The 22,613-nt window shown below is 44.4% G+C and overlaps 1 protein-coding gene across 1 annotated transcript in view; it reads left to right on the forward strand.

Annotated features, from left to right (window-relative positions):
* The window catches only part of SHCBP1 (SHC binding and spindle associated 1), a 207,191-nt gene that overhangs the window by 109,280 nt on the left and 75,298 nt on the right, over window positions 1-22,613 (forward strand). Inside the window, exon 8 of the mRNA XM_069216652.1 lies at window positions 8,998-9,118. Within this exon, the coding sequence (XP_069072753.1) occupies window positions 8,998-9,118 (121 nt within the window). The remainder of the gene's footprint in view (window positions 1-8,997; window positions 9,119-22,613) is intronic.

Here is a 22,613-nt window from a genome sequence, read left to right on the forward strand (position 1 = left end):
CTAAAAGGGGTCGTGAAAAGGAGAATGACTCCATCAGATTTATTACAACCTACAATAATCAGTCATACAAAATACGCACTATTTTAAGTAAGAGTTGGCATATTTTACAGACTGACCCTCTTCTGACAAATTGGATCAAAGATAATCCTCAAATAACTTTTAGGAGGAGTAGATCTCTCAAGGATAATTCATGCCGTAATGACGTGACATTGGGAGGTCGCCCACAGAACACCAAAGTGGATGGTTTGGTTTGCTGTATGAAATGCAAAGCTTGTAAGACTAGCAATAGCTGCAAGACATTGACTGTTCCAGGAAGATCAGACACTTTTGTAATTAGGGGAAGTTACAATTGCAAAACGTCTTATTGTGTGTATTGTCTGATATGCCCGTGCAATAAGTTGTATGTGGGAAGTACAATTCACAATGCGAAAAAGAGAGTTCTGGAGCAGAGACGAGCTATTAAAATCTATGGTAAGAATTATCCAGTAGCTAGGCATTTCTATAACCAACACTTTGGCAATGAGAATCTGCTAAAGTTTGTAGTTATTGACCAAGTAAAGATCAGCAAAAGGGGTGGAGACAGAGAGAAGCTGCTGCGCATTTTAGAGTCTAGATATATAATAGACTTTGAGACACTGGAACCTATCTGGCACAGTTCAAGTGAAGAGTTGAGTATCCATCTAGGGTAGATATTTTGTATATATTCCTTAACATGAGGTGAAGGGGCAAGGCGGGCCTTTTTTTTTTTTTTTTTTTTTTTTTTTTTTTTTTTTTTAGAATAACACTTTGAGTGATGGTGACATGTATGAGAAAAAAAATGTTTGTAAACTTTTTTTTTTGTAAAATTGGTTTCAGTGATTATTTATTGGTTTTTTTATTAATTACCCCCGTAGAAGAATGTGTACCTTTAATTATGTGGGTTGAAAAGGTCCAGTACATGAATTAGATCTGCTGTATAACATCTAGAGCAGCAAGATATTTTCTAAGGAAATCATTTTGGAAGTATATATGCCCATTTGGGTGGTATGAGACTCAATGTTAATAATTCCAACATGGGTACAAATATTCAATACATTCAAAATATTGAAGGTTTATAAGAAATAGTGTTATCCTAATTTATGTATGCCCACTTGGGCGTTATAGGATTTAATGGTAGCAATTCCAATTTGGGTACTAATAGATAATATATTTATAATATTTGAGACTATTTAAGGTTTATAAGAAATATATGGAAATTTTAAATTTTGAAAATATTTATATTTTGCATACCTCAATGTTGGATTAACCAATTTTATAATATTGTATTTCTCTTTCAATTAGATTTTATGTATTGGCTAATGACACCATGATGAATTGTACGATAGAATGTGAATTGATATTAGAACAAACTGGATTAACCTTATATAAGAGTGGGGTACAAACTACTGTGCGAATTAGCTCTTTTGGACACTCTAAAATGGCCGCCGCGCTATGTGTTTTATGGTTGTTGTATTTAAGAATTGTCTGTCATTTATGTTTGTGATTAATTTGGTTTTTTAAGGTGAGCACTTTAGCAGAAATCTATCCATGAGTAAGGCGGTTGCCGAAACGCGTTGGATGTCTATGCTGGAATAAATTAATTCAAGAAATATTTTCATTTTGGAGGTGTCCTGGTTCTCCTGATATTTTAAGGGAGTGTATTTATTTTATTAATTCCCTGGCATCTAGTAGACTCACCCCCCCGGGTGTGGATAAGGAGTAATTGCCCCATCTGCCCACTGGTGGGCAGAACAACTTTGGCCCCATTTATACCCCCACCATCTTATTTTGGGGGGGAAAAACTTCCCTGGTCTCTGGTGGGCTTTCTGTCGTCCCCCCCAAACCCCCCCCCTCCTCCTTCTCCTTGGGGGCAGATGGGCCTTCCAAAAATAGGCCTAATAGAAATACGCTGATCTGCCCCCAATTGGAGCAGAAATGACCAAAAATAAATTTGCCCCCCCCAAGCCCTCCCCCCATGGAAGCGACCCTTGCCTAAGGCTCCCCACCTCTAAAAACAAAAAGCAAAAAAAATTATCTCTGGCGCCTAGAGGTTTCTGCCCCCCCCCCCCCGGGGGCAGATTGGCCTAACAAAAATCGGCTGATATGCCCCCAAGGGGAGCAGAAATGGTCTAAATACAATTTGCCCCCAGGGGAGCAACCCTTTCCTAAGGGGTCACACACCAACTCTAAAACAAAAAAACAACAAAAAAAAATTATCCCTGCCGCCTAGTGGTTTCTGCCCCTTACAACAATAGGCCGATCTGCCCCCATGGTTCCCCTTGTGCTAGTTTGATTTTTACAAAACATCTCTGGTGTCTAGTGGGCATTTCAAAAGCCGGATCACTTTACAATCCGGCTTTTGAAATGCTCTGAGAGACTTCAAAGGGAAGGAAATTCCTTTCCTTCCCTTTGAAGCCTCTCAGGGCCCCCATCACATGATCGGAAGAGAAATGCTTTGCATTTCTCTTCCAATCGCACTGGAAATGGGGAAGTGGCCTCTGATGAGGACGTCATCAGACTTCACGGGGGGGTCGGGTGGAAGGGCTTCCCCTTCCATTCCTGCCTTGGTGGGGTGGGAGGGAAGCCCACTAAGTGCCGAGGACTTAATGGTTACGTCCTTGGCACATGAGCACTGTGCCGTTGGACGCAACCATTACGTCCACGGCACAGAGGGGGTTAAAGAGAGCGAGAGATGGAGGGTCGATCTAGTGCAACTCTTTGATTCATGCTAATTCCAGCAGATTCTGCCGGGTATCAGGCTGGGTTAGGAAAAACCTTTCACTAGCTATGGCACCCATATTGCTTCCCAAACATGGGACCCGGAGTAACTTCTGGTAATTTAACTCTTTACTTAATATTTTCTTCAAATATTACTCCTCCTCCTACTCTTAAATTATTGCCTTTGTTGAAGGACATAGTTCCCCTTGCAATTAATGGGTTTAAACCTTGTGCTGCCTATAAGAGTGGGAGGTCTGTGTCAGATCCGCGCTCCTCATGTAGGAGATTTCTCATGGTTCTGGCTCTTGTGCTAAATGTTCATAAATGCACCTCAAAGCCAGAAGTCAACATGAGGTGACATTTTTACATGGCAAAACTTAGTCAGGAGTAGGTATTGAAATACCTTTCACCGCTGAGAGATAAGTAATTTAAGATTAAAAAATAGTATTCTATGGAGGGATCCTTCTCTGTCTTCAGTCCTTATTGGACAAAACCCCCAAAAAGAGCTAAAAGTAGAAAATCCTCCTTCTACGGGATACCTTCCATTCAGCTGCACCTTACCCACTCTGTACACCTTGGATAGCTCCTTTAAAGTGTGTAGTTGCATTATAAATGCATAGTTTAATCATTCAAAAGTGATTATTGCAATAATGCACTATTGCTTTGCCTCCCGTGGCTCGGGAAAGGGCTCCTCTGAACTCCTGATCCCTGTCAGGAGTTTGAGGCCCTCCTCCACCCACAGGCTTCTGCCTGCACCTCATCCCTGGTGTCTAGTGGGAGAGCTCTGCTCTCCTACTAGGCTACCTTCTGCTTCTCGCCTCCTTTTTGCTTTGCGCTCTACTGTCCCTTAGTGCTCCTTTTCCTCGTTTCTCTCCCACTCTGCTCTCACTCACTTTCACTCCCCCTCCTCTCTCTCTCTCTCTCTCTCCCTCGCTGCTGCTGCGGCTCTGCCCCGTTTTATCACTGTTTTTCGTCTGCCTCTCAGCTGTCCTCTCCTTCCCCCCACCTCCCTACTTAATGGCGGGCGCGCCAAAGGCAAGCCCGTCTGTGCCTGGACCGTGCCTAGCGCCAGAACCCCTGGCTCCCGTTCCCTCCCAACTGCCGCCACGCATGTCTTCACTATGATGCCGCCACCCTCCGCACCCTCAACACCGACCCCTCTTCCACCTGCCTTCAAGCCTCCCCGCAAACTACCCACGGACCCTTCTCCTGCTGGAACTGCACCTTTACCAGCCTCCACGCCAAAGAACCACCCACCAAGGCAGGCCGCAACCATCTCTGATGTATCCTCCTCAACACCCGCTCTGTCCACAAGCAATCAGTAGAGCTATGGAATCTATTTGACTCAGCCTCCCCAGACGTTGCCTTCCTGACTGAGACCTAGATGAACCCCTCCTCAGCACCTGACATCGCCATCGCCATCCCGGATGGCTACAAGATCACCTGCAGGGACTGCTCCAACAAACCAGGAGGAGGCATCGCCATCATCCACAAGAACACCCTCAGGATAACGACCAACACCGAAGACACCCTAAGCACTGCCAAACACCTGCAGTTCCAAATCCACACTGATCCAAACACCACCCTCTAAGGGACCCTCGTCTACAGGCCCCCTGCGGCCCACGACAGCCGTCAACGACTCCATTACTGACATCATCAGCACGCACGCACGCTCTCTCATCCACGGACTACATACTCCTCGGAGACCTAAACTTCCACCTCGAACACCAGCGACAACACCACCGCCATCCTGCTCGACAACCTCTCCAACCTTGGCCTCAAACAGCTCGTCACGACACCAACCCACTCCGCAGGACACACACTCAACCCTATGTTCTCCGCCAGCAATCATGTCTTTCAGCCACACCACCGAACTCCCCTGAACAGACCACGGCTGCATCCACTTCTTCAAGAAACCCACAACACACCACCACCCACAACGGATCCCCCACCGCAGTTGGAACAAAGTCACCGAAGACCAACTTATCATCACCCTCTCCCAGAACCTACCCATTGACACCACCGACACTGATGCAGCTGCCCGCAACTTCAGGCAATGGGTCAACACCTGTGGCAATACTCTCGCCCCAATCAAGAATCCCTTCAATAGATGCACCAACAGAAAGGCTTTCTGGTTACCCGCCGACCTCCACGGATCTAAACCAAGCTGCTGAAGACTCGCAAGAAAGTGGTGCCAAGATCAGACTCTGGACAACCTCACAGCCTTCAAAAAGCCATCCACAGACACCACCAACTCATCCAAGCCGCCAAGAGAACTGCTTTCAAAGACTGAATCAACAACACACACAGCCACAAGGAGCTCTTCAACGTCATGAAGGAACTCTCCAACCCCAGCTCCTATGCCAGCGACATCCCGCCATCCCAAGACCTCTGCGACTCCCTAGCCTCCTACTTCCACTGCAAGACAAACATCCACAACAGCTTCAGCACCCAAACTCCCCCGGCAACCACCAACACCACAGATTCAGCTCTGACCAACCTCCTGCTCTCCTGGACCAACGACACTATCGAAATCATGAACACCATCCACACCGGCTCTCCATCTGACCCCTGCCCTCACCACATCCTCAACAAAGCAAGCCCCGTCATCGCACCCAAACTACGGAAGAGCACCAACAGCTCCTTAGAGTCCGCCACCTTCCCGGAGAGCTGGAAACAAGCCGAGATCAATGCCCTCCTCAAAGGACCTCAAGAACATCCAGCCTATCTCCCTGCTCCCCTTCCCGGCAAAAGTCATTGAGAAAGCTGTCAACAGACAACTAACCCGCTTCCCCGAGGAGAACCGCACCCTGGACCCTTCCCTATCCGGATTCTGCAGCAACCACAGCACCGAAACCACCCTCCGACATCAGAATCATACTGGACAGCAGTGAAACTGTGACCCTCATCCGCCTGGACCTCTCTGCCGTGTTCAACACCGTCTGCCACCACACCCTACCATCACACCTCAGCAATGCTGGAATCTGCGACAGACCCTGGACTGGGTCACCTCCTTTCTCACCTGCAGAACTCAGTCGACCCCCCCCCCCCCCCTTCTGCTCAGAGGCCACCAAAATAATCTGCGGCGTACCCAGGGTCGTCCCTCAGCCCGATCCTCTTCAACGTATACATGGCCCGCTTGCCCGATCCCACAACCTCAATATCATCTCATATGCTGACGACACCCAGCTGACCCTCTCCCTCTCCAAGGACCCCACCAAGACCTACCTCCACGAAGGAATGAAGGCCATCGCCGAATGGATGAAGAGCAGCTGCCTCAAACTCAATTCCGATGAGACGGAAGTCCTCATCTTCGGCTCCACCTCCTCCGCATGGGATGACTCCTGTTGGCCTGCCACTCTCGGAACCACTTTGACTCCCACCGACCACGCATGCAACCTAGGATTCATCTTGGACCCTTCACTATCCATGATCCAGCAAGTCAACGCCATCTTCTCCTCCTGCTTCAACACCCTCTGCATGCTTCGAAAGATCTTCTGGTTTCGGTGGGTATCCATTTGTAGAGCAGTCACCCAAGCCCTCGTAAGCAGCAAGCTGGACTTCGGCAGTGCCCTCTACTCAAACTACGGCCAAACTCCAGAAGAGGCTGCAACACATCCAGAACGCCTCTGCGCGCCTTATCCTGGACATCCACTGCCACAACACAGACCACCTGAGAAACCTGCACTGGCTCAGAGTCAACAAGAGAATCACCTTCAAACTTCTCACCCACGCTCACAAAGCACTGCACAGCACCGGACCAGAATACGTCAACAGACGACGTCTCCTTCTACACCCCGACCCGGCATCTCTGCTCCGCCGTCCTCGCAACCGTCCCACGCGTCCGCAGAACTACAACCGGCGGTAGATCATTCTCGCACCTCCCCGACAAAACGTGGAACACTCTTCCCACTACCTGCGCCAGACCAAAGACCCCCTTACCTTCAGGAAACTTCTCAAGACCTGGCTGTTTGAGCAGTAGCAGCATCTCCCCACCTGCCATTCCCCCACCCTCCTCAGCGCCTTGAGACCCTCACAGGTGAGTAGTGCGCTTTACAAATTCCCGATTGATTGATTGATTATTTGATGAAATGGTATCTTGAGTAGGTCACTAACCTTATATAAATCTGCACCCATATACCCCACAGTTTACATAACCCCGTTAATGCACCCTTTTGTTAATACAACCATTTGAGACCCCATAAACCACCAATGCAGGGTGTAAAGGCAAGTTATAATAATGTACTCTATATAGCGCTTCATACAGCACTTCGAAGCACTATAAATAAAAGATGTTACTGAATTTATGGCCATCAGTTTACCAGCCTTTATGTTGAGGGAAGATTGAGTTGTCCTGCCGGAGTTTGAACTTGTGACCTGCCAGTGAATGAGCGATGAATGATCAACTCATTGATCTGTCCCTCTGGTTAATAGTGTGTTTGTTTTGTGTTATGCTAGCATATTTATTTGGACTGAGAAACTGGTTTATTCCTTTCAGCAAATGCAGTGGGTGATACAGGCAAGGGGTCAGGTGTGCTCTTCTGTCAGTCTTAGAAGGAGGGAACACGTGGGTCTAAACCCTACTTACAGGTGCATTTGAAGTTGTAGTATGAGATAAAACCCCTCTTAGTAGAGACACTTCTTAAAGTTTCTTTTGAAGGCTGCCAAACCTTGTCCTTCCTCTCTTCTGGGCCCAAGGTAAATAGTGAACGCAGATCGCTATGAACACTCCCCCCCCCTCCCACCCCTTTCTTAATCTTTTCAAGTTCAGTCTTACCTAAGGTTCAGTCGAGGGTGCAATATGATGTCAAGGCCAGTGGGTATTTTAGGCAACACTGCAGTATTATCTTCTTGTTTGTGGCACCAAGAGCTAGTGCAGCTCCTTCAGGGCTGGTGTGATGTGGGCAGGTTGGTTGTAGCTGTTCTTAACAATGTTTGTAATTTGATCTGCAAAATAGAGCGGTGGGCATAGTCTCACCCTAAGATTTGAATTAACAACTGAGTTGTGGTAGTTGAAGCTTCTAGTTTCTGTAATAATTGTAAAGGAAAACTTCCGAGACTTAGCAGACTTTCTTTGTGCCGTTCAGATGATGACGGCCTTCTTTTTCCGTTGATATGCCTCAGACCCCTTGTGTGGAGTTAGTTTTCCAGATACCTTGGAAATTGCAGGTTGTACCGCGTGATTATCTTGACCAGGAGTCTCGCTGAGAACCCGAACTGAAAATGTGTGCATGTGAAGGAGTTTACATTTAGGTTCTACTTTTATACCTAGTGTTTGTCTTTCAGTGTTATTCAGGACCTCTTATTCTTGCCTCACTCCTTCGTTCCTCCCATTTTGTAAGAACAGTGTCTTTCAGTCACAAAATTATTTCAGCCGGGGGGTTTTATCGAGAGTTTTAGCCACTTTTCAGTTTTGTGACTAGCTTTTTTTTTTTTTTTTAATCATTTTAGTGATGGCTCTAACCCTTCCTAGTCTGAATGATATGGGCAGTTGCCCAATTATTAAGATATAATTGTGACCCAGCTTGCTTCTTGGTGCTGTCCTGATCGTAATAAAGGTATTTGCTTTTTGGCCCCTTTTATCAGACCGGTACTAATGCTGTCTTGGTGAATGTATTTTTCAGTGTTTGTTCTTTTACTACCGTAACTCATTGGCTTCTTTGTTGTATTGTTGGTTCTTAATAGATCTGCTTCACATCTGATCTTCACTAGATTAATTAACTTTTGTTTGGACATAAAACCCGGAATTTTGGGTAAAGCGTTTCCCTGGCATTGGTGGGTCCTGTTCTGGATGTCATCAATCCGTTGTACTTTGTTTGAAACCCTTGATCAAACGGCCCCAGATTAATCCGTGTAACCGTTTATAATTTGTTATTTTAGGGGGAAATCTTCAGTGGTTAATTTGGTGGTTTTGTACCCATTGCTCTTTTTGGATAGCTTAACTGTCTGTGTGTGCATCTTCCCAAATTAACATTTGAATCTGTGATTATGCTGGAAAGCTTTCAGTGACGATTTCTTTAGCATTCGACTGACAACATTGACAAAGGCATTTATGTAGAAACATGCCAGAAGCTTTTTTTCCATTCCATACTGAATTTTTCTGATGCATAATTGGCCCATGAAGATGCATTATAAATGTACTTAGCAGCACTTGTAAGAATTCAAGCAAGTTATGAAGTGGAACACAGAGCTTCTTTCTCATTATGGCACCGTGTGCTGCAGAGCCTCTTTTTATGCATTTCTTTTTATTCCTTCATTCAGTTCCACAGTGATCCGCTGGCAGCTGTGAACGCGTGCTACGAAGGAGACATTGTCATTATATGCCCGGGGCGGTATGCTGTGAATGGCTTGTTCAGCATTGCGGACTCTATCGAGCTGGAAGGTAGGATGCAAAATTATTTTTCATTTTGTAATTATAGCTGTGTTTCTCAAGTACAGAATCTTCTTTCCGGTAACATTCTTAGGAAACTACTCTAAAAGCATTCGTTGTCGAGGCGCATTCCGATTCTATTGCTTTCGCGCTGGATACATCGGTTTTAAAATCTGGTCCTAGTGCAATTAAGAAACTCCCACAACGCACTGTCCTAGATAGTGCACTGAAGGGAAGATCATGTCGGTCCTTGTGACATTTTTATCTGCCGTGTCTGCTGTTAAAGCTCTCCTATGTAAAGCCTGCCATGGCCAAAAAAATGTAACCTTAATTTTTTTTTTTCCATTGCAAGTAAAATCTTGGGTTTGTTTTTGTAGCCCATACGGGCACTGAAAAGAGTAATTGAAAATGTAAAAAGTTTTATTTGGCTATCACAGTCAAGCATGAAGTTTTCATGCTCTCAGGCCTTGATATGTACATCCCCAGTATAACAACTCTGTGGCGAAGTCAAGCAGTGTGACGCAACAGGTGCTTGGGGTCCGCACCTGTTGTCTCTAAGTGTGCTCGTTAGGGAGGATGTGCGTATGCTTCTCCCCCTCACTGTTCTGATATGTGTACAACTCATGCACTGTGCTCTGCTACTGAGCGCTCTCCTCATTACTGTTGATAATGCACCATATGTGCACAAGGGGTGAGATGTGCCACTTAAAATGTTGCGTTCCTGACGTACATGGGCTCAATGACCTATTAATCTTGCCCCTAGACTTCACCCTTCCCCACTCCAACCACACATTTATCGGCGTTGTATAGTACTTTCTTTTCATTTCTAGCACCGGCTTCAGAAGTTATTCAAAGTGAACACCCTCTAGAGCAGAGGTTTTCACACTTTTCAGTGCAAGACCCCCCTCCCCTCAATGTTTGTAGGCGTAAGGACCCCCTCCTGGCAAAAGTTTATAAAACCTGGTACTCTTCATTATCGACAACCATAAATGCCGCCCCCCCCCCCATTCCCCCTGCGAATTATTTTTACGGTGGGAAAATAATATGAAACAATATTTAGCAAACCAAATGTTAGTTTGTGACTGTAGTTCAGTGTCAGAGACTCATCACTCAGTTCAAACAAAAAGTCTCCAAAAAGAAATACCCAAAAATGGACAATGGTACTTTATTTCACAAACAAAACATAATTTGCCAAAGCTTATTTAGATGACAACACCTTTCTGAACTATTGTGATGATGTGCCTTTTTTCCTCCAGAGAGATGGTCAAGAAATGCACCTCATTCATACCAGTTGAACACTTAAATATAGCAATAAGCAACAAAAATGTAACCAGTCCTGCTTTGCAAGGACCTTGTACTACGCTGCAATGTGTTTCTGCTTTTTAGTAACTTTTGAACCGTTTGGGGGTATACACAAATTTATTTTTTATTAAAGTCAGCAGATTATGTGGCAAATGCAGCACATCTGTAATTATATGAAAATCGCCGCACAATAACATAATTCCAGTGGCCTTGTGTATATTGGCTGTAATGCATGGACTGCAACTTTAGTACATGGCAATCGAAGTGAACCGTACTATATTGCATGGGATTCTGGCGGCTTGGCTTTTAAAACTGCATGGATTTGTAGGTTGCCCAACATAATTCATCATAATTAAAACTTACCGTTTATAATCATTAATGACAATCTGTAAGGTGTGAGAGAGCGTAGCTTATACACTTAGGAATTAATATGAAATGTTTATGAACTAATGTATAATAATGCCGCATAGAAAATGTATTTAGCTAAACGTGCGCTTGAAATGTGCCCACGGGGAGTGGCCGCCAATATATACAATGACTAATGAAACTGGTTAATAATGGTGAAATGTTATGTTAAAGTATGATTTTGCACTAATTTAAAAGGTTAAATGTTAAAGTGCTGCTAATAAATCATTAGGCCTTAGTTAGCATGAGTCGAGGCCTAGCTGCCCGGTTTCATATTAAATGTCTTTTTCTAACGTACAGTGTGCTGACTTGCTGAAGGACATGAACTCGTATTTTTCCAAAGCTAGAAGATGAATGTAACTGTAGTAGATCCGTTCTCATGAAATTCGACTTGCTTAGTGAAACATTCTTGCTGAATGCAACAGTGTAGACTAGTCGCAGGTACAAGGTCGCCTGAACCTGTACAGACAATGGAACCACTGACTGAAGATGCAAAGAGAACCACAAGAGTATGAAATCATACCAGACATTCTACCCGCTGGAGACGTCAGTCATAAGGACCAATAAACCACGTGAGCACTGTTATGGGGTGACAATTTTAATGAAGTCATTGAAACCCTATTGGAGGGAGATAGTGGGGTGCCAACCTCAACCAATTAAAATTTAGAGGATTATACAACAGAAAAGGGATAAAAACCCTTGACACAAAGAAGTAAATTAGACTAGGAGATTAGGGATAGGAGAGAGGGGAGATGCCGTTTGCGAATTTAGCTCTGACCCAGCCACTTTGTCACTCTGCATAGAGACTTTGCTGTTGGTTCTTCAAATCAACTTTGTCCTTATCTTGCCTGGTTGTACTTTACCTCCTTATGTGGGGAGTACCTTTTACCCTGCCCTACCGAACTTTGCTGAATTCCTGGCTGATGGCGAATCAACTGATGTCCTGAGGACGAAGACTGAACCTGTATGCTGACCCAATACGGAGGGTAACTATATGACAATGAAATTGTAATTGTCTGTTTGTTTTTCCTTTCTAGGTACCAACTGCTTCTTTTGACAGAGACCATAGTTAGATGTTTTCTAAATTGGCGTCGCTAAATTGTTTTGCATGAAGCCCAACATGCCAATGCTAATTCCAGGGTAGATGAGGGGTACACTAACAGACGCAAATAGACAAATGACTGAATCTATGCTTTGTTGAATAATGTGATAATGACACTCCGCTAAGGATAACCTATGTTGACGTTGTGCTATATTCTAATGTTCGTGATTCTTGCTTTGATGAAATCTTATCAGAGTTACCATATAGTGACTATGCTAATGTGTTTCTTGGTTTTGAGACTAATAAACGTACTAGTAGAATTGTAATCAATACGGAATAAACTTCATATAATAGTACTAAACTGGTGTGGTTATTTATGACTGTAAGGTCATGGTGGTTTCTGAGTTTTATTAATGTCTTTGACTAATCTGAAATGTCTTATTATGGTAAACATTGATGACGTTATTGATATATTGATTGACATGTTGATTAGTTATCTCGTCCTAAGGTGTCTTCAATCAGGGTGAAAAGATTCATTGGCCTAAAACGAGTCCCAGAGTGAGTAAATTAGTCCTAAAGGGACGCGTTAACAGGTGAAGGTAGGATGTTGCATTTAATTCAAGGGCAGGAAGTGGTCCCTTAATCTTCATTCAAACGTTTTTTCTATAAAAAGGGTTTTATTTTTAACTAAATGAAAACAAACGCTTCTATTTTAGCAAAAACTGACTCCTGGTTATATTCGTTTTCTGCTGTTGTTGACTTCAGCTTTTAGGTCTTTTACCGCTAGGTAACTACATATAAAATAGCAAGCAGATTAAATGAAATATGAACAAAAACAAGTTGTTACTCTGTGGGTCACGTATTATTGTGCATTATGAAACCTCTATTAGTTAATGCACTGCAGGGTTCTGTGTGTAACTAGAGAGCTACATAATCAAATCGTGGTTGGTGCAATGGAGAATAGTGACTTGTGTATTTTTAGTGCTACGAGGCACAGCCTGTGTCCGAAAGCACTGTGAATATGCAAGTCATTATTTTATATTTGCATTACACACAGTATAAAATAGATTAATACCCAATGTTTTACCATAAAATAGTGCTTCCAAACTATAGATTTTAGTAATACGCAGACTAATACCCAGACCATACGTAATACATGTCTTTTCTTTTTACATAATTGTCCCTTCAACACCCCCTTAGGGGTAGAAAACACTTGCATGCACTTCACAGTTCAGTTAACTCTTTTTACTACCACTCAAAAAGAACAAATGTTTGTCATCACAAAGCTTTGCAGGCAAGAAGGCTTCTTTAAATTTCTGCCCCTCCCTCGGTTTCAATTGACAGGAGTCTCACTGAATGACAAGTCAACTGAAGCTTTTTAAATTATCTTAATTAACCATCCCAGGACTGTTGTTTGGATTCGAGGCAGAAGTGGCTGTGGAATGCGTCTCCCCCCCTCTCTCCCCCCCCCCCCCCCTTTTGATGACTCCATGGCCCAACTGAGGGTCGCTGCCCACAGACTGAAGACCTCTGCTCCAGAGTAATGGAAGCAAGACATCTAATGGGCAACTTTAAAAGGTGCTGCATCGTGCCTAAAGTTTCCTTGGATAAGGTAGTTGGGCCAAGTAGGAAATCAACCTTTTCTGCAAGGTCATTTTGGATTTCTCACCTTTGTGCTGGACCCTACATTTTTGCTGGCTTTAGAACTCTGTGCACTTTAACCCCACTAACCAGTGATAAAGGTCTTGTGCTCCTTCTTTAGATATGGTTGAATCGGCATACTCATTATAGGCATATTTAACTTACCTATATGTCCCTGGTATATAGTACAAAGTGTACTTGGGACATGGAAGTTACTTGTCCCTAGTGATCAGCAACACTTATTGTGCTAATTACTACAGTGGCAGTTCAAACATGGGTTCAGACCTACCATTGTAGCCTGACTAGCAGTGTACAAACTGCAACTGAACCGGCAAAATGAATCCTTTTGACCAGTCAATACCTCCCTTTTAAATATTAATAATTCACCCCTACTCAGGCCTTGTAACCCACAGGGCAGGTTGCCTGGTACTTAAAAAGAGAGACGTAGAAATTCAATGGTAACATGTCTGAACAATGATTAGCACACAAAAGCTATTTCAATGAAGGAAAGCTGGCTGTTCCGTAGAGAAACGCTGGGAAGCGATCGTAAAAACTAACACTGTAACCCAGGAATGAGACCTGCTAAAAAAGTAATTAAACAAATGTTTAATAGTAAGAAAAAATCCAATTCAATATTGAAGTCGGGTTTTTAATAAAATGTAAGGAAAATTAACTTTTGGAAAGTTACTTTTTCCCCTGCCTGAAGTTCCTAGAGGCTAATTTGCATTGGCTCTCCAGCTTCTCCCACTCTGCAAATAACCTGAATAGGCGTGGAAAAATGGTAAGGCAAACAGCGATTACTGCAAATGTAAGGGCATGGGAACTTCAGGTTAATTTAGTGTCTTAGTAATAATCACACCTTTTACTGGCCATGACTATCGACCCTTCTTCGATCACAAGGGAGATTTCCACACATGTGAATTTTATACTGAGGTTACTTAGAACATATTTACAAAAGTTGTAGTTACCATCAGTCAGAGAAACAGGAGTGAATGACTTCCAAACTTTCAGGTTTGCTCCTAGGTTTCACTTGTGGGCGTCCCCGAAGTATATCCGAGATAGCCAGGGAAATAGCATACACACCTAGTGCACACCCACTCAAGATAACCTTTTGAGTGGTTTTCAGCATTTGATAATGCATTTCCCACACTGTTGTCCACCCTTATGTTACATCTGGAAGTTCAGATGTAACCACTGCAGGGATTGTGGAACGGAACACCTGTTTGGATGAAGGGCTGAGGGATCAGAGAGGAGTCAGGGAAAGGACTTATAAAAAAAAATTAGTGACACCGTTTTTTTTTTTTTTAAACTTTTGGTCAAACATAAGGCTACGAAAACAGTTTTTGTGAACCCCACACACTAAAGACTACTATTCATAACAGTTATAATGTTTGCCAGTTTGGGAAGTGACTATAGGAAATAACCCGAATATGCTTCATTTAACTAAGGAACAGACATGGGGGTAGCTATTGAATTACACCTATGCCATCAACTAAAAGGTACTCTTTTCAAGCATTCAGCTAGAAAAAATGCATTGTTTATTTCTAAGCCATAATCGGCCTCAATAACCAGACCTGTGTTGTTTGATAGGTGCTGCAAAGAAGGCCCATGGGTCTACAGGAGAAGATTGGTTTGGTAGACTTCAAATTCACCATCAGTGTAGAATACTGTGGTTGAATTGACGAGCAAGACAACTTGTAGCTTTTTCTTCAGCGACACGCTGTACTAAAACCCATTGTTTTGGAGTCCTCTGTGAAAGTTTGTTAGCTGTGATCACAGGGTTCAGCTTTCTGTTAAGATCCCTGGATCCTGTTTCACAAGACCTTCAGGTATGCGCAGTGGGTGCAGGGCATGGCACAGGGCACGTACAGTGTCCAGCTCTGCTCTCCCAAGGTTAAACTGCCAAGATAATGTCCTTCAGCTGCACCATATGCCTTTCTCCTCTTCCCCCAAGCTCCAAACAGTCTGTAAGGGTATACCTATCTGAGGTATGCCCTACTTCCACCTGTTGTTGTGGATGATGGTCCCCACACCAACAGGGTTCTTTAATTCTTATTTTTCTGCAGCACTGGCTTCACCGCTTATGCCTACTCATGAACCAATCCTGCATCTTGATGGTGTCAGGAACAGCCGCATTTCAACCTCCCAAATAACACAAACATTGCAGAGGCTACCTAGAAACTGTTATTTCACCCAAATGTATTGATTTTTAACTTTGCCCTATGATAAAGCCAAATATCTTTGGCTGGGATTAAAAGAATGGGTCTCTTTAATGTCTTCATACATCCAGTAGATCACAAGATACTTTCATAAGGAACATTTGGTGGCAACTCATAAGTAAGAGAAACTCTTTTCTTGAAATCTTGGTTCAGCCTCAACTCCTCACCCTTCACAGTAGACATCTTGCCAATTGTAATAGCACACAAATGCCAAACAGACAAAAACAGAGAACAGTAGTAGTACAAATAAAAACAAAGAAAAAATCCACAAAAGTAACATTACTTGCTCCTGAACTTGCCACAGGACACACAACTGTTGTCACAGTGATGCAAAAGATGTATCTCTTGTTAATTTATGCTAGGCTGGTTCACTGCACTCTGCAGGAAAAGGGAAGATCCCCAAAAATATTTTTCACATTACGTAGGTTGAGGAACACTAAAAAGAGTGGCTGTGTTTCTGAATCCATCTGGAAGAGATCTCATCAGAAGCCAGCTAAGATTGCAACTACAGGACGCCCTGTGCACTAAACTGACCTGAAACTCACTGCTGATGAAAGGCAGAGCCAGGATAACAACACAGCTCTTGTGGCTCAGTGATCAGCAGGCTAACCTTTTAATCCCATCTTGTCAAATCTGATAGAAACAATCAGCTGCAGATTTCTTATGTTAGACATCTCCCTAGGCCCCAGACTGTATCCGGGAAAAACTCTTCAGCAGTACCTCTGTGAGTCGGTAGAGGGCACTGTGAGACTCCACCTCGACGACATCCACCGGATATGACTTCGATGGAGTCCATATAATCCCTCCTCTGACGCACTGATGTCAGTTTCTACTTTTCCATGCCATAACGCGGGTCTAGAGAAGCGGTTCCTCTGGCCATTTGGCCTCCCTTTTTCGATGATTCTGTTGGATGGAACAGTGTGTATGCATACTGGCATTAAAACCCTGTGGGTCCTGTGCTCTACAGAGGTCGATCACGTACCCCTATTCTGGTGTATGTGGTGCTTAGGAGCCCATCACAACACCGACGATTGCGACGTCTGTCAAGATTTGAGGCTGGAAGCATTGAGGGAACGGTGGATGATGCTTCTGGCCACTCGGTTGAGGCAGTCTTCCGAAGACTTTCGTAGGCGTCTGAGTCCTTCTCCTTCCAAGACTGTCCATGCAAACACTTTAGAAGTCGTTTGCGTGTGGCTCCATCGACGTCTCAAGGTAAGCGTCGTATTCGGTTGAAGATGCGTTCCCTTCTGGCTTTACCACCCCCACGCGGCTCCTCCCATTCTTCTGAGGAGGATTTCACCCCACATCTCCTGGATTTTCTTGGTACCAGGGCGACTGGCCCAGCTGTGGGACTATTACTCGTCTCTGTATGCCATTTTTGGGCCTTTCCCTCCCTCTGAAGCGCCAATGAGGTGGAGGGTGCCCTGACGGGATCATCACCAGTGGCTTCATCCTTGGTGCCTGTCGCCCCCTGACTGTCTCCGGATGCTGTTTCAGCGCCAGTGCAAGGCCTCCTAAAGCTTCCACCTTCCCCCTGATTCTTCTCTACTGACTTCATTGTTGCCATTGAGTTCTGCATTGCAGACTCCTGTGGTGGTGGTGCCCTCGACTTTGCATAGTGCCTCTATTGTCTCACAGGAATCGATCGACGTACCTTGCAATGTCGAGGTCTCACCCTCTTGATGTCAGTTGACCGAGACGCTGGGTGCAGTGTTGATGTAGTCAGCTATTTCAGATTCTTGCCCTGTTTTCTGATGCCCACCCTCCAGTTCCTCAATCGGAGGAGCGTGGTTTGGATTGTCTGCCTTCCATTTCCGACACCATTTGGCTTCACAATTGGATTGGTTAGTTGAATTGGGCAACGCTAGTGGCCTGGACTCCTCCCCAGCTTCCTGCCTCCTTTCCTCCCCTTGGTTAACTTCAGAAGCAAGTCCTGCTCTACCGGCACATTAAAGCGTGTTTCGGAAGAGGTGCACTTACAACTTCTTACTGTTCAATTGTCCACGGACCCTTTACTTGATGTTTTACCAGTCTTCTGTAGAACCGGTCCTTCCTTATTGTGAGGCTCTTTATGATATCTTCTTGGGAGTTTGGGCTCAGCTGGCATCTGGCCCACCTGTGGAACCCTCTATTTCACAGACACAGATGAGCCCCAGAGGATAGATCTTGCCTCCATCGGCATACGGCTGATCAAAGCTTTGTGGTGCGAACTGCTTTAGTCTCACTCATGTTGCCCCTGTCCCTCCAGAGTGAGAGGCCAGACAGCTGGATGCTTCCAGCAGGTGGATTTTTGCTTCATCTAACTCTGGCCTGCGTTCAATCAATATTTTTTGTGTCCTGGCTTGCTTCTTCCACGTCTTGTGGGACTCAGTGAAAAAAATGCCTGAGGAGGCTAGGAATTTTTCCTTAGTACAGGATGGTCAGCAAGCTGCCAAGCTTAATATCAGATGTAGTATGGATACCACTGATTCTGATGGAAGGGTGATGGCCTCTTCAGTGGCTCTACGTCAGCGGGCATAGTTGTCCTTTCAATTTTTCAGAGACTGCAGACATCTTTGCTTGACATACATTTTGATGGCACTTCACTTTCGGTACGCTTGCCGACTCAGCTTTGCGCTGCTTTAAAGGAGTTCATGGTGGCACTCAGTCTTGAAACCTCCTGGTGATACAGGTGGGTCTTCCAAATCTGTATTGGTTTCCTTCCTTTGTTCAGGGGCCGTTTTTATTTCACTGTAGCTTTTTTTTATACCGCCGTTATGGGCAGTGGTTGTCTTACTTCAAGTATGACACCAGGTGTGGTGTTCCTGCTTCTTGCAGGTGGTTTTTGTTATGATATTCAAATTGTGTAGTGTTCTGGGATGTGTTCCTGCATCTTCAGGTGTGCGTACTTTTTCCACTTTTCATGGACATATTACATTATTTTTAGTGACCCTGTTTTGGTCTCACTCCTCTTAGAAAGTGGTTTTCTGTTGTCTCTGCTTATGGACGTTTTGCCTAAGATATTTGCTGTCTATAGGGTTCTTTTTCAGTTCCCTGCCTCTTTGGAGCACTCTTAGGCTTTTAGCCGTCTTTTTATGTTGGCTTTTCCCTATAGGAACCTTCTTAGGCGCTTCTTTCGGAAGTAATTACTATGTATGTATGGATGTGTGTGTGTGTGTGTGTATATATATATATATATATATATATATATATCCATGTATCCTTGTACATATTTCCTTGTATAAGTAAAGACTCTACTAGTATGTTCGGTCTTCCCCCAATTTTTCGGGGGGCAGGGGGTCCACCCATGTTTTTGGTTCTGTACTTCCCCATTGGGTGCAAGGAGATGTTCTGCTTTCAGATCCATGGTAAATCTTTTTATTCCTAATTGTTACTACTTTTCTGGTTTCTAATTTACAGTGTGCACACTATGTCGCTCTTATGGTGCACCTACAAGCCCTATAGGTGTCTTTTAGAGGTGATAAGAATATAAAATCCTCTATTGGAGATACCATAATGATAATATATTTATCTAATTAATTGTGTGGTAGAAAAATAATTGTTAGATTGATAATTACTTTCTTGTATAATGATATTTTTTGAAAAGTGATGTGAAAATGAATTAGTGTTGAAGGGTATCCTTAAAGAAATTGAGTTTTGTGAGTAAGATTTTTTCTAAAACATTGGATTGTTAAACTATAGTACCCGTAGTATTTTTTCTTTGTCTATTAGCAAACAGGATATGAATAAGGAAGGGGGAGGGGAGGCAGTTTTATTATTCACTTTTTGAATGAAGGTGGGCTATGAAGAAGACTGTAGAGGTTGAAACGCGTTGCCCGTAGTTTTGTTTATTACCTCGGTCTCGTGATTTTGGTCTGCAATAAAATTACGAGTGTGCAGCAGTACAGAGTGCCGGTGTTCTCCTTTGACTGCGAATTGGGAGGAAATCCTTTGATTTATTTCTTGCTTAAACCCTTCTGCGACCTTGCCTGCTTTTGGATTCCCTGTCTGGATCAGGTTTACAGTTGGGCTGTTTGCACCTCTCCTCTAGACAGTGATACAAAGGGAGCAGCGGTGTAGCCTACATATCCTGATGAGCCATCTGAGCTAGAGAGGAGGGAGGAGTGGTCATTTACACCTGGAAGGACTGTGCCTCCCCTCACAATGCAGTCTCCAATCCCCTGGAGTGTGTCTGGGGCCTTGTCTGGGCAAGGCAGGATCTTGCCAACAGCAGAGACTTTCCTTTGACGTTGGGCAACTTCAGAGGCAGAAAGGAGTATAAGTAGTGGACCCAAACGCCATACTTTTAGAATCTTTATGGCTCAAGAGGAACCTCTGCCAAGGAGAAGAGCTGGAGGACGAGTACTGCCCCTTTGCTGTGTTGCTTTGCTGGGTTGGACTGCAGTTGCTGTTTCTGCCTTAAAAGAGAGCAAAGGGTGAACTTTTCTGTATATCCTGCTTGAGAAAGCTCTCAAAGGGCTTGGAGTAGTGCTTACCTCCCGTTGGAAGTCTCAGGGATATCAAAGACTTCAGTTTCATCTGCCTACAGCACTGGTAACTGTTTTGTGCTGTTCAAGAAGAAAAACCACTGTGACGCCGCCAATGACACCGCTGGCCTGTATTGTGACCTGCCGCCGCACGGAGTCGCACTGCCCCGCTTCGCACCACAGCCCTGGTCTTACCACTGCCATCTGACGCTCCCACCGTGCCACTGCTTGCACCCTGACCTGTGGGCTCTGCACTCCGGCATCGCCTTACTCACACTGCAGCCTGGGCACCCCGACGACAATGCTCCTGCTGACACTGGCGCCGCTGCCTGCCTGCAACGTGGCCTTTGGACATAGCTCGTGAGGTACACAAAGCACCGTCCCGTCCCGCACTGCAGCCCTGGTCCACTGAGCCAGCACCATCTACTTGAGTGTCATCACCAGATGTCCCTGTCTGCACCGTGACCCATGGACGCCGCACAGAGCCCGTCCCACGCCTCACCACTGACTTGGGCCTACCGACGTCAGCGCTTCAGCAACAACAACTCTTCCGCTGCCTGTACCATGACCTGTGGGCACTACATGTCGCATTGTCCCGCTTCGCACCATAGCCCAGACGGCATCCACACTAGCGCTCCTGACTTCATCAGCCCGGAGTTCGATCCGCAAAGCTTTTGACTTCAAGGGACTCCTGCACCGCCTCTGTAACTGACACAGCAACGCCACTCTCCGGATCTCATCACGAGGATCACGATGCCCTGCAATTCCAATGTATTGTTTGCGGGTCTTCCCAACACCGTAGCTGGCCCATGAGGCCGCGGCCGGCCTGAACTGTTGGTTTTGTTGATCATGACCTGTAATAACCCCAGGTGAAACTATAGACTTCAAGGAACTTTATTTTTAAGTTAATTCTTTCAAAATTCTTATCTTTATTACTGTATGTTGGATTTGTCTTGTTTTGGTTTTGTTTTACACAGATAAATATTGGCTATTTTTCTAAAACTGGTGTGGTGTACTTTTGTAGTGTTTTCACTTGTTAATGTCTGTTATGTGCTAATGATTTACACATTGCTTCTGAGATAAGCCTGACTGCTCGTGCCAAGCTACCAAGGGGGTGAGCAGGGGTTATCTGAGCAGGTATCTCCCTTATCCTGTCTGGAGTGAGGGGCCCTACTTGGTAAGGGTGCAGACCTACTGCCAACTAGAGACCCCATTTCTAACAGTATGTCTACATATAATAGGTTCTAAATCTACGTCTTTATATTGATATCTACGTCTGTCTACCTGGAGTCTATCTATGTAAAACTTTTGTACAGACACCTTATTGTTACATCTATGTGTGTGCAGTTCGGTTTTCAGCATGTCTCTTTTCCGATCTCTTCATTTCGCCATCTGTCTGTCACATGGTGCGCCTTGTGTCTCTCTTTGTCCCTTTTTATATGCATTACAGTTATGTTACTCTTCTCGACAGCTCACCCGTTAGTGTTCCTGGTAAAGGTCCATCTGTTTTTCGACTTACTCTTCCTACCAGTGTTGACTTTATATCTGTTGCTGGATTTGCCTGTGCATCCTGCTAAGGCAGCATGCGTGCATCACTCCTCTTCTTTAAATATCGTCTGTGGCCCTCCCTTGTTGGGTGTTCCCTCCCAAGTGTCTCAGTGATTTTTGCGGTGGTCTTGCACCTTGTTCCTTGGCCTTGTTACCGGTACAGCTCCCACCTTAGGCTATACATGTTTATTTTCATCTTGAATGTTGTCTACTATAGATTCCATTTTTGTTGCCATGTGCTCCGCTCACCATGGCATTCAATATCTTCTTGCAATGTTTTGTGGTCTTACACTATTCTTCTAGTAGGACGAATATTCTTTCCCACCTTTGTCTCCAATTGTGATGGTCTACTCCGCCTTCAGTTAGATTGGTTACTTGGTTACCCATCCCCTCTGTTATGCACACTCCTTTATTTTACCTCACTATCCCTTGCTTGGTCTCATCCTACCAAGCATTTCAATTCAGTGGTCGTCATTTACAATTGCACCTTTCTCTCTTTTTGGCACACTGTCCCATTGCCAGATTCTATGGTGGCTCCGGTCTTGCTAAGTCAAATCTCCTTCCAAAAGTGAGAACCCTTCCCATTGAGTAATCCATCTTATCCCTTAGAAATTTTCGCTTTTTCCTCATTTTAATTTCATTCTCATATTTAGTCAATCTCACTTCCATTTCTTTCATAAAAGCACTAATCTCCTCCTTCTCCGGGACAATTTCCAGACTCTCTTAATTTCATAATGTCCTCACTTGTCTCCTTTAATTCCATTGCCGCATACTTGGATAGCAATTCCAACATGCCCTTACCAGTAGATGCCATTAGACATGACCATTCCTCCAACAATCTTGGATGAGGATTCGCATACGTAGGGGTTATCAAAATACGTAGA

The sequence above is a fragment of the Pleurodeles waltl genome, chromosome 12 (assembly GCF_031143425.1).
Source record: "Pleurodeles waltl isolate 20211129_DDA chromosome 12, aPleWal1.hap1.20221129, whole genome shotgun sequence".
Taxonomy (NCBI): domain Eukaryota; kingdom Metazoa; phylum Chordata; class Amphibia; order Caudata; family Salamandridae; genus Pleurodeles; species Pleurodeles waltl.